The sequence below is a fragment of the Polypterus senegalus genome, chromosome 7 (assembly GCF_016835505.1).
Source record: "Polypterus senegalus isolate Bchr_013 chromosome 7, ASM1683550v1, whole genome shotgun sequence".
Taxonomy (NCBI): domain Eukaryota; kingdom Metazoa; phylum Chordata; class Cladistia; order Polypteriformes; family Polypteridae; genus Polypterus; species Polypterus senegalus.
Window position 1 is genome coordinate 123319157 of NC_053160.1, and position 12803 is coordinate 123331959.

Below are 12803 nucleotides of genomic sequence, written 5' to 3' on the forward strand. Positions count from 1 at the left end.
GATGGAGAGGTAAAGCAATGGTCTCAATTGGAGTGGTGTGAAAAATATTAACTGTATGGGCATGTCTTCCTGGAGTTAAATGGTTGATACACTTGCACAGAATGATTGTTTGTGAAGGTGGGATTCTTAAAAATTGGAAAAGCAAAAGACCAGTAGTCAACAGAGTGATCTATTGAAATGTGGTCCATATCCAAGATAATGAAGGAGGCTGAAAGATCGTACAGAGTTGTGGCTCTGAGGCTAGGGATCTGCACTGGCAATCGCAAGGTTGCCGGTTCGAATCCCGTAAATTCCAAAAGGGATTCTGCTCTTTTGGGCAAGAATTGTTATTAGTACTAAAGAAAAGCATCAAGGATCATGTGACAGTGCAGTACAGTTTGGTTTTGTTTCTGATTAAAGAAAGAATATATAGAGTGAACTTAAATTGTTCCCAGGTGGAAATTTGGCAGTATGAAGTGTGTTGTCAGTCATATGGTTAGAAAACAATGGGATAGAAGATGTTTTGTTTGGTTTAAGTAGAAGGATATTTCTTCATTAGAAGATCATTTTAAACATGGTCTACTAACATCAATTTCTGTGGAAAGAGAATTTTGAAAATTAAAACTTGTGTTCTCAAGATCCTTTAATTTCATTGGTGTGGTTTGATAGCTTCTGAAGGCAGTCAATTTAGACAGATACACATTTTGTTTGGTTTGTGTCTATACCATTTTTCTTCATGTTCACAAACATGTTTTCAAAGGCAATATTAAAGTCTAATTAGGTTTATTTGTATTCAGTGTGAAATCAGAGAAATTGTAGAATAGCTGTTTGAGTACTTTTTTTTGTCAATCTTCTATTTTTTACTGTGTACTCTATGTACACTTTTTACTAAATTGTGCCTCAAAAGGCAAGTGCATTATATCTATTGTTCAGTTTTCTTATTTTGTGCAAAATAAACTATATCTCGGGAGAGCCCAACCTGCACAACCTATAAAATTGGGTCAACAGAAGTACCTACAATAGATTCTTTCTGAAAAGTATGTGCACATACTGTTGCTTGTATCGTGATATACATCTTAATAGTGATCCTTTTTAACTATATTGTGATATAACATTTGGCCATACCGCCTAACCCTATAGCGGGGGTAGCCTCAACCAACTTGGAAAACATTAACTACTAATAGCAGGTATTCAGTGTTTAGGCTTTTTGTTAATCTTGCATAGTCTAATTTTAAATGCACAAAGGGAACTAGAGGCTTTCAATGAGCTAATATCTGGCAATGAGTGGTTTTTCCCACATTCTGGTACATACAAATAGCACATCTTGAGCAATTGTATGGACCTTTAGCTGCAAACTCTGGGGCATACTATTTTTGTTCATTTTCTTATACATGTGGCAGGCCATGTATCAAGAGAAGGGAGAAGGCGATTGATGTTCAGGTGCCCGTAAGGTATTTAGTACAACAACAACATTTATTTATAGAGCACATTTTCATACAAACAGTAGCTCAAAGTGCTTTACATAATAAAGAATAGAAAAATAAAAGACACAATAAGAAAACAAAATAAGTCAACATTAATTAACATAGAATAAGAGTAAGGTCCAATGGCCAGGGGGGATAGAAAAAACAATAAAAAACTCCAGACGGCTGGAGAAAAAAAAAAAATCTGTAGGGATTCCAGACCATTAGACTGCCCAGTCCCCTCTGGGCATTCTACCTAACATAAATGAAACCGTCCTCTTTGGATTTAGGGTTCTCACGGAAGGACTTGATGATGATGGTCATGTAGACTTCTGCCTTTTAATCCATCCATCATTGCTGGAGCATCATGAAGCTTTGAGTAGGTGGAGGTGGCGCAGGCCACCACCACAAAGAAACCGGAAAAAGAATCAGAGAGTAGGGGTCAGTATGGATTTTAGAGCACCATGAATAGTTATTATGAAGAAATGAACATACAGAGTATCAGGATTAAGTCAAATTAAGTTAAATTGAGGTTATAAAAAGGCCATGTTAAAGTAATATGTTTTCAGCAGTGTTTTAAAGTGCTCTACTGTACTAGCCTGGCGAATTCCTATTGGCAGGCTATTCCAGATTTTAGGTGCATAGCAGCAGAAGGCCGCCTCACCACTTCTATTAAGCTTTGTTCTTGGAATTCTAAGGAGACACTCATTTGAGGATCTAAGGTTATGATTTGGAATTTAAGGTGTCAGACATTCCGATATATAAGATGGGGCGAGATTATTTAAGGATTTATAAACCATAAGCAGAATTTTAAAGTCAATCCTGAATGACACAGGTAACCAGTGTAGTGACATTAAAACTGGAGAAATGTGCTCGGATTTTCTTTTCCTACTTAGGATTCTAGCAGCTGCATTCTGTACTCGTTGCAGTCGATTTATGTCTTTTTTGGGTAGTCCCGAGAGGAGTGCGTTAAAGTAATCTAGTCGACTGAAAACAAATGCGTGAACTAATTTCTCAGCATCTTTCAAAGATATAAAAGGTCTAACTTATGCTATGTTTCTTAGGTGAAAAAATGCTGTCCTAGTGATCTGATTAATATGCGATTTAAAATTTAGATTACAGTGAACAATTACCCCTAAGCTTTGTACCTCCTTCTTGACTTTTAATCCTAATGTATCCAGTTTATTTCTAATAGCCTCATTGTATCCATTATTACCAATCACTAAGATTTCAGTTTTTTCTTTATTTAACTTGAGAAAGTTACTATTCATACATTCATACATACAGTACATCCTGCTCTTTCCCACAGTATGAGCTGTGTGAATATAATTTCTTGTTAGAAAAATGCTGGAGCATCAGAATTGATTAGCAAATGCATAGCAAGTAGCAGAATTGTTCCATCAACAGAAGCTGCAGCCCATAGTGTCTCAAACCTCTGTGTCTTTGGAGATAGGGTCAGTTTGAAATGTGTGCTATAATTTTAATAGCTGTTTATATATGTCAAATAAACAAAGATGTATGTGGTTTCTTATATAGTTATAATGGTTTGTTTTATTATCATCCCACTCCATTTTAATGCATAAAGTGAGAATCTGTAAAGATCATTATGTCCTAACATTTATGTAGGGTAAAGACTTTGCTTAGACTGAATGAAGGTGTATTAACATGATACTGTTGTTAGACTTGTAAAGTAAAATAACAGATTGGGTGAGATTGAATATTCTGAATGAACTAAAATATGAAAAGGTCAAGTCAAATAAGATCTGTATCCAGTAATAAACTAATGTTTACAACATAAGAACTGTCATCCTTATATGCATGTAACACTGCAGAAAAACGATCAAACAAATTTTGCTACTATTTTTATACATGCTAAAAATGTTTTGTTGAATGATTTAGTGTATAAATGATTAAACAGTATTAAAGTTCTCTTCCATATTTATGCTTGAGGTCATATTGGATTGTTCAGTTTTGCTTGTGATAGTGACATTTTTCTTTTTTGTTTCCTTCCTAGTGGTAGTAATTCAAACTCGTTTCAATCTGAAGAGATGAAAGCTCAGATTGTTAATCTGGAGCAGCAACTTCAAACAGAAACTGCTGAGAAACTTAAAGAAAGTGAAATGCGAATTACTTTGGAAAGAAGAGTCTTTGATCTGGAGCAACAGCTGATTGAATTGCAGAAAGTGAAACAAGAGCTGGATGTCTTAACAGTCAAAAATGTTAGTTTAAAGTCCCCTATGAGTGAAGTCTGCCTTCAGACCTCAGGATGTTTTTCTGACATGGAAAGTCTGAAAGAATCTGCTGATGTTTTCATTCAATCTGAAGATAGTGAGAAATTAATAACCTCTTTGGAAGATGGAGTGCAATCGCATGAAAAGCAAGATGATGGTGATGTAGCTGCTTATGTTTCACAATGTGAACTGGTAAGCCACATTTATAGATCACTTTCTGTTAATTCATTTCAATTGTAAGCATTTGAAAATGTCTTGCTGTCTTTTTAGTTATAGTTAAGTATGACAATGTTTGTTTTTTAAATTCATAATGTATGGCAAAAAATGCACCTCTATAAAATTCCTGAATTATGATGTAATGGTGGATAAACACAACAAAATGTTAATTATTAAAAAAAATGGTTGTGTCTGCTTTCACAAAATTTTGCATTTATATTATTGTTCATGCAAATTAAAATACAGGCCTCAGATTTTCAATGGGGAGTTGTAATTGGGCCAACGCCAAAAAAAAAATGGCATGCATTACTCTAAGTCCTGAGTGGAGGTTCATTAAATCGTGTACATACATTATAGTTAACCTAACTTAATAGAATTTATGAAATTTAAAATGTTTTATGATAAATATGGGTTCAGTAGACGGAACAGCACAAAAATTTGCCTAGTTTGCCTGCCATAGTAGTGATGCAGTTTAACCCTACATATTTAAACTGGATGGCTTGATCTTCTGTTCATCACAGCTAACCAGGAAAAACAAAAAAATTGTGTGTTCATGGTGCTAAGATGTCACTGCAATTACAGAATCCTATTCAAAAGAAACAAATGTTTGACTCTTTAGGTCAGAGAAATTGATAGGGATTATTAGATCAGTACTGTTGATGGTGGATGGGGTGCTTACGTTCTGGCTTGTGATAATAAAAAGTTCAACATTAAACAAATAAATAAGTAAATTTTAAATTTGTTTTCTTACCTTAAGCCAGAACACTCATAACAAGCAGAAGATGGAGCTGGGTGTTCATATGTGTCAATATGTAATTGTAATATAAGACGGAGAAAGAAATGGCTTGTGTGTGCATAGTTTTATTTACTGCCACTCCTTATAAAATGAGTGGAGATGGCTTTTTATTTACTAATTATGCTATGGTATGTGGATATAGTCATTAGATTGCTTTGCACTTAATATTTCAAACTTAGACAAAACAAATATCAAAAATAGCTATTGGAACCTCAAGTCAAGTTTATAGCTGTCTGTTAAGCCACTATTGGTACTTTGAATGAACTAATGTTTGAACTAGTTGGCTTTTATCTTCACCAGTTTGAAAGCCTTTTGTTTTGGTGTGCTGATATGTTGGTATGTTATTTGTGTTTGCATCACAGACAGTTCTCAAAAGTTAATTTTTTTATTATTGATATTGTAGAATTATTTTGGGCTTACATTTTTTTGTAATAACTTGTGGGGTTGTTGTTTCTTTCTATTGAAAGCTCTTGTAGTTTATAATTGATGGCATGTAGCTTTAAAATTTTCATAGTAGTGATATCAAACATACACAGACCTAAATTTCCAAAGGAGTTGGTCCATTTAGGTAGATGTCAGGTTGCACCCTGGGGCAGAGTCAACCAGGAAAACCCCTTTTAAAAACAGTGGTTTCTGTGTGGTAGTAAGTGAACCCCAGAGCGATTTGCATCTTTGAACATTGGGTCAATCTAGTTACAGGAAATTATTGTGCATTTTCGGTAAAATGTGTTGTGAAAGTTACACTGCACCATTGCAGCAGTAATTCTCGATGTCCACTTTTTAAAAAAGAAAAACAAATGTGTCTGTGTGTTAATCTGTCTTTCCAGTTACTGTGTTTTTTCATTACAAAAGATGACGCATCATAAAAGCAGTTTTAATGTTTGATGTGCCACCAATTGGAATAACAAATTCAGTGTACTTTATTACTAAAATATTTTCTAAGTCCCATAACAAATGGTATATAACAGACGCATATACATTGCATGCTGCATTGCAAATGTTAACACTGAGGTCTGTGTTGATTGTTTAGATTTCAACCCATCTTAGATAGGTAGCACAGTTAGTAATGAGATAAAACCACTTGCACACTGATCAAGCCTAGCATCTGATTTAGAGGCAGAGCCTCTCTATCTCTTTCTACCTCCCTCCTACTGTTAAGATCTGTTTTGCAATTGTTACCACAAATCATTTTAATTTGTCTACCTCTTTGTATAGGAAGTGACCAAACTCTCCTTATGGTGCTTGATGTGTAACTTGAAGAAATATAGCTTTTACTTTTTCCCTTCCCCCTCAGTTCTCTGAATTTATTTTTTTTTTTAATATAGTATCGGAAGGATTTCCTTGAAAGTATCGAACTTTGTGAAGCCCTAAAGGATGAAAGGGTAATAGTAATAATTTAAATTATTCATTTTTTTGTTTGTTTTTTAGTGCCTTGTGTTTCATTTTTTTTTTTCTTTTCAGGATAAAGCACTTTCCAAGCTAAAGATTATTCGGTCAGAATGCAAAAACTTAACAAATGAAAATGAAAATTTGAGGCTTGAAATTGGAGTTATAGAATGTGAGCTTAAGGAAAAAGATGAAATTAACACATTTATTTCTTTAGAACAGGTATTTTTATAACATTTGCATTTAACTGCTTTCTTGATATTAAAGTGAATATGTCAATTTCATGCTTTTGATTTCAATGTGTTTCATTAATGTAATATGTACTGTATACATTTTTAACCGTTAAGCAAAGTAAATGCTAATGATTAAGGTTGTGTACTATTTCCAAATAAAAAGTAGCAAATTATTTAAACTGCTTTCTGATCTAATTAATCATGTGTATGTTTACACATGCTAATGTGCAGGAACAGTTTATAAATGTAACTGCTTTAAGACAGGTTGTAACTTGTGGTTTTGGTGGTGGCATTAAATTACTAGTCTTGGCTCAAAAGCATCCACTGTGAATTCTGCTTTTGTTCCACTAAACCATACTTTGGATTTGGATTTAGAATATGTTTGAATTTGTTTTACTTTCAAGTGTGTGGGAAGGTGTATTGATTTGGGGTCTTTATGTTCAAAATTCACATTCTACAAGAAAGAATGCATTGAGTAAGTGTAATTCAGACACTTTCAGGTTTGATTGTGGTTACTGATATTTTTCCATACTTTTTGTAAGCATTTGTCTTTTTAAATCTACAGAGCGTTCTAAAAAATGAAATTGCTACTTTAAAGGCAGCAACTGACAATGCAGAGTCATTAATTAGTCAACTGAAGGTAAGAATCTTGGACCTATTTAATTTTCCTTTTTTGTTAATTGAGATTATTGCTGTAAATTAAAATTGGGAAATATAGCATCACATGTTGAGTCTAAGCTGGCCACATTTTGGTAGCTAAATACTACTATGATTTAGAGAGTGCTTATAAAATATTCTTCCTTGTTATGTCTGCTGTCTTTCAATATACCTCTATGTATCCAGGATTGTAGTGTTTTTTTTGTTTTTTTTTTTTATATATAAACATCTCAAATGTATAAACTGTACTTTTTTTAGGCTGAACTGGAAAACAAGAAAAAGCAGCTAGGTCAGCAGGAAGAGTGGATATCAGAATTACAGAAACCGGTAAGACTAAAGAAAGCATGAACTCGAATATGTAATTTAAAAAAAAAAAAAAAAAGCATTTCTGACATGTAAACTGCCAAACAATGTTTAAAAGGCCTAATTTTTTAAAAGTGGTTTATACAAAGCGTTCTGTTTTGTAGAGAGGCCAAAGCAATGCTAGTGGGTTTTTTTTTCCACTGCCATTTTCATTCTTTGCTTTTTTTTGTATTGAATTTCTTTCGACTACGTATTGAGGTCAGTCTAGAGGTACACGATGCAGAGTCTTGCATTAAGACAGCAGTTTTATCTGTACACTTGTTTCTGCATCATATAAATTTATTACAGTCTAATAGTTGACAGAACTGACTTCATTGAAAGGAGATGTCCTCGTTTTAAACAATAAGTCTAAGTGATTCTTTGTTGAGGTAATATCTTGGACATTTTAGATAGTCTTTGGCAATGTGCGGGATTCATTTTTCCTCTGGTTTCCAATATTAGGAATTCTCTGTGGCCATATCGCCTTCCAATCCTCTGGTAGACTTCCTCCATTCTTGGTAATTATAAGTGAATTCTCTTCTCTAGACTCGTACTTGCATTATATGGGAACAGGAGCATGTGGTCCTGTAGTTTCTACGCTTATTAAATGTACCAGACTCCCTTGGAAATTCACTGTCCTTCATGGGTGTGTCATTTTATGTTGTGATATTCATTCTGTCTTGAAAAGGGAGGTCAGTCTGCTTTGAGGCATCATGAGTTCCTTGTCTCTTTCCCTATGCTTTTGTCTTTGCTCCCTATGTGGTTCTTTTTGAAAGCTGTTGCAATCTTTTGAAGAAAAAAAAAAAATCCACAATTCAATTTAATTGTAGCATAGTTATTGGCATTCCAAAATACAATAACCTACCAATCCTGAGTAATGTTGCTCCACTTTATTTTATTGTTTTGCAAAAATAGCAAATATATGTAAGAGCATTACAAAAGTGGAGAACTTGTGTTTTAATTCTTTGCTGACTTAGTGACTCAGTGTTGTCAATAAGCACTGAGCATGGAACAGTTGATGACAGATTGTCTTGTAATTCCTAAATGTTATAATTGGTTTATCCTTACCATTTAAAATGCAAAAGTATTCTTGTTAAATATCCTGTGACTTTTAACCTTCCTTACACAGTTCAACTTATGCCTCAAGTATTTGCTATATACTTTTACCCTACTGTCATTCGGTGAAATTGCTAGCAGAATAGATCCATGGACTCAAGTATTTACCCCATATCTTACTTTTCCGTCAGTGTGAATCAGCAGAAACTAATAATCCAACCATGTGATATATGCTCTATATCCCACTGCAGTGTGTTGTGTTTTTACTTTCATCTTTGGTATATTGCATTATGCAGTAAAATCTTTCATTTTTTACTAATATACAGCATATCTGGTACGCAGTGTCCTAAATTTTCTTGACAAGAGTCCTTGCATTTCTAAAATTGAGTTGTATTTACCGGTATATTTTAAAAGGAAAATAAAGTTTAATTTTGTACTGATTGCTCTTCTATATCATTCTCAAACTCCATGAATCCATAGGTATATATCCTAGCATTACTGAGTACAAGATAGAAAAGAGCCTTGGACCAGGGTACCAGTACATCACAACAGCTCTGTTTTGTTGCATATTTTAATGGTTGAAAACTGTGGGGGACCAGGAAGAATGTTATGGACTAGAGCTTTATATAAGAGTACTAGATAAGAGAAGCTTATTCAATATCTACATAAAGATTTCTGTGAACTGCAGAGGTTTGTTTAGCAGACCTTTGAGGAACAACTGAGAACAGGATAACCACTACTGAGGAGTATTCTGGTTTGTGCGTGTTCACCAATTTCTAAGTTAATAAACATTTTTAACTGGTTCAGTATCTCGGAGGAAGCCATTTGTGAGGTATACTTTAGTATATAAATGCCATGTGTGAAATATGTTAATATAGCTCCATTAAGCTATTTTCATATATCCTGATGGCATCATAAAATTGCAAGAGGTAGATTTTTTTCCTTCAAAGAGCGAAGTGGCACATTGAAATTTAATTTGTCAAAAAAAAAAATTGACAACTGTTTTGCCTTGGTAGAGTTCTATATTACTCTACTTTCTCATTTTGTATTCTTTTACTGTGTAGCCTTTGTCAGAATGCCTCAAACCCCATAGACTTACCATTGTTTATTAGGTATTGTACTTTATAACTTCATTCCATCTTCCCTGCTATATCAATAACCTTTACCAATTAGGTAGAGTAAAAAGTCAAGCAGGAGTTAAGTTACAGTTTAAATGTATTTTGATAATATTCATAAAATAACATTAAGCAAAGTACTTTCCTAAAACCTGAGCTTCTCACCAATGAAACACTAATATTACATTGTTTTGTCTAACTTGCAAATAAAGACAATATTTATCAACTTGTATTCAAAATTTCATACAACAACACACACAGAGATTAATTATAAACAATAAAACAAATATCCAATAGGTTATGCCCTACTGAATCTAACTGTACGTAAAAATCCAAAAGTAAACGGCAGATGTAGCTTATCCATTTCACTTGCCACAGCCAAACGTTAAATATTTTACCTTGCTTACCATTACCAAATTTCTGAAATTTCATAAAAAGATATGAAACCAAATTTAAGCATTCATTTAGGAAAGCTGACCATTTTTAAGACCTGCACAGGTTAAGATCACTGTGTTGTTGTGAACAAAAGTCCATGTTTCGTTTTTACTGAACCAATTTACCTGATACTGAATACAAATCAAAATAGATTTTGTAAGTATGCTTTTGTAATGATCAATATGATAATTTAGAAAATTGTGAACATCATCTTTTTAACATTTTACTTTGTTTCTGGCAGGGTGATCAAACTCTTTTACAACAGATCTCTCAGTTCAAACAGTCTTTAAAAGATGCAGAAGCCATGACAATTGATGCAAGGAAAGAAACATCATTTCTTAGAAGTGAAAATCTGGAGTTAACTTCAAAAATGGTACTTCCTATGAATGTGAAACCCATTTTGTCCAGTTTACCTATATTTGTTGAACTTCATTTGTTGTTTCCTTTTTGTGGCAGAATGAAATGAGCATCAAGTTTAATGAAATGGAAAAAAGTCTCCTTTTGCTACAGTCTCAACTGGAGAGTGAAAAAATGCACTACAAAAAAATGCAAAGTGATCTTCAGAAGGAGCTAAATCAGGCATTTGCTGAAAACACGAAGTTGACTTGTCTTTTGGATGGCAAGGTTCCTAAAGGTATCTAACAGAAAGATTACGAAAGGGTAAAGCTGGAAAAGAAAGCAATTGATTGGTCACATACTACTCCAATAAGTCAACAAAAACATTTATTTACATTATATAGCACATTTTCATACAAATGTAGCTCAAAGTGCTTTGCATGATAAAGAAAAAAAAAGACAAAATTTAAAATAAGACCACACTAATTAACATAGAATAAGAGTAAGGTCTGATGGCCAGGGAGGACAGGAAAAAAAAACAAAAAACTCCAGATGGCTGGAGAGAAAAAATAAAATCTGCAGGGGTTCCAGACCATGAGACCGCCCAGCTCCGTCAGCTGATCTTCTCTGTATTCCTTTTAGTATGATACCTGATATTCTCAGTGACTTGGCATTGAACATGAAGGCTTTTAAACTTTCAAAACATACTTGTAATCCTTTTGCAATGCCCCTTTAAAACTTTTTATGGGCATCTTCATGTAGCATGCGTAGCAGGTTGAATTAGAAGCAAAATTTTTTGGATGTTTTGTTATACAATAAAAGTATGTATTTAAATAATGCCAGACATATACATATTTTTCCAGAAAATGACACATAAGTATACATATTAATGATTTTGTGATGATCGTGTACAAAAACAAATGTTTATACTCAAAGTTTAATTTGTACAAAGTTATGATTGTGAGCAAAATTTATTTTTTCTTTTTCTTATTAAGATATAATTGAACAAATGGAAATGGAAAAAGTTGTGTTTAGTCTCAGAAAGGAACTGGAACAAGCACTGTCTGAGAAAGTGTGCATGCAGACTGAACTTGCTGCAGCTGCTTCACTCCAAGATCTTCCTGAAAAAGTTGAAATACTCTCAGAGCAGGTTAGATTCTTATTTATTAGTGTGTGGTTATTCACAGTTGCTTCTATGGACTGTCACCTAACCAAAATGATTTAGATATTTAAAAAGTTGCACCTTTATTGGCTTCTTATAATCATCTTTATTAAATCATAAATGTTTATATGTAACATGCTAAACAATACTGCCAAAAGGTTTACGGTTAATCTTTTTGTAGATTTTCTCTCCACAGCAAATATTGTATTTATGCAAACTCCTATTCTACAATTTTAAGCACAGTAAGATTGTATGTTAACTTAATAGTTGAGATTATGCCTTTACTCTTGTGTGATCTCCATTCCAGGTATTTCAATACTAGTTACAAGCAGGTAACATTGCTTGTCTGAGATGACATCATTTAAACATAGTCAGTCATTAGAGATCTGTTTTAAAATTAACTCGGTTTAGCACTAGTTCTATCATTGCTGAAAATTAAAATGTATAAGTACAATAGATTGGCATGTACAATTAGACTAATGCATATTTAGAAACTATTATTTGCCTTATTTCAGGCAACTAGTGAGACTAATTGTAGATAATGTAAGTCCATACTTGGTCCTGTTTATAGTTTTTAACTTTACCTTTGATGTGGAAAGTATCTATACTAATAAAAGGCAAAACCCTCACTGACTCACTCACTCACTCACTCACTGACTGGTTGACTCACTGACTCATCACTAATTCTCCATCTTCCCGTGTGGGTGGAAGGCTGAAATTTGGCAGGCTCATTCCTTACAGCTTCCTTACAAAAGTTGGGAAGGTTTCATTTCGAAATTCTACGCGTAATGGTCATAACTGGAATCTATTTTTCTCCATATACTGTAATGGAGTTGAGCTCGATGGCCGTGGGGGTGCGGAGTTTCGTGTGACATCATCACGCCTCCCACATAATCACATGAACTGACTGTCAGCATGATGCGTAGAAAACAAGGAAGAGCTACAAAAAGCGCTGAAGAAAACATGCATTATATAATTGAGAAGGCAGCGAAACAATAAGAAGCGAGCGACTGACATATACAACCATATTGATGAGTGCTGCTACTTCGGAAACAAAGGACGGTGTGAACCTAAACTTTAAATTAAGTTCATAGACAGGCTGCCGCTGGCGTTTGTAATTTAGTGCCTGCCCATATAAGGCCATCCGTCAGCGGCAATCCAATAGAAACACTGTCGCTAAATATTCATGGATGATGGACTGTGCTTATGCAGAGGAAGATAAGATGGTCAGGGTGGCGTTTGGCACAAACTCAGCGAAACTGGGAGAGAAACTTTTAAGTGCCGGGTCTTAGCTAACATTACATACAGCCATGGACATCTCACGAGATGGCACCAGCATAGTTGGAAACCTTTGATGCAAGTACACCAAGCAGCTCACGTGAACTGATGCAGTGCA

General features: G+C 34.1%; 1 protein-coding gene across 3 annotated transcripts in view; it reads left to right on the forward strand.

Moving 5' to 3' along the window:
• The window catches only part of LOC120532828 (centromere-associated protein E-like), a 110011-nt gene that overhangs the window by 22571 nt on the left and 74637 nt on the right, over positions 1-12803 (forward strand). For all 3 annotated transcript variants that reach the window (XM_039759232.1, XM_039759234.1, XM_039759233.1), the window contains exons 16-23: positions 3457-3865; positions 6011-6067; positions 6147-6293; positions 6870-6944; positions 7220-7288; positions 10151-10282; positions 10366-10543; positions 11241-11395. In XM_039759232.1, coding sequence (XP_039615166.1) covers positions 3457-3865; positions 6011-6067; positions 6147-6293; positions 6870-6944; positions 7220-7288; positions 10151-10282; positions 10366-10543; positions 11241-11395 — 1222 coding nt within the window. The remainder of the gene's footprint in view (positions 1-3456; positions 3866-6010; positions 6068-6146; positions 6294-6869; positions 6945-7219; positions 7289-10150; positions 10283-10365; positions 10544-11240; positions 11396-12803) is intronic.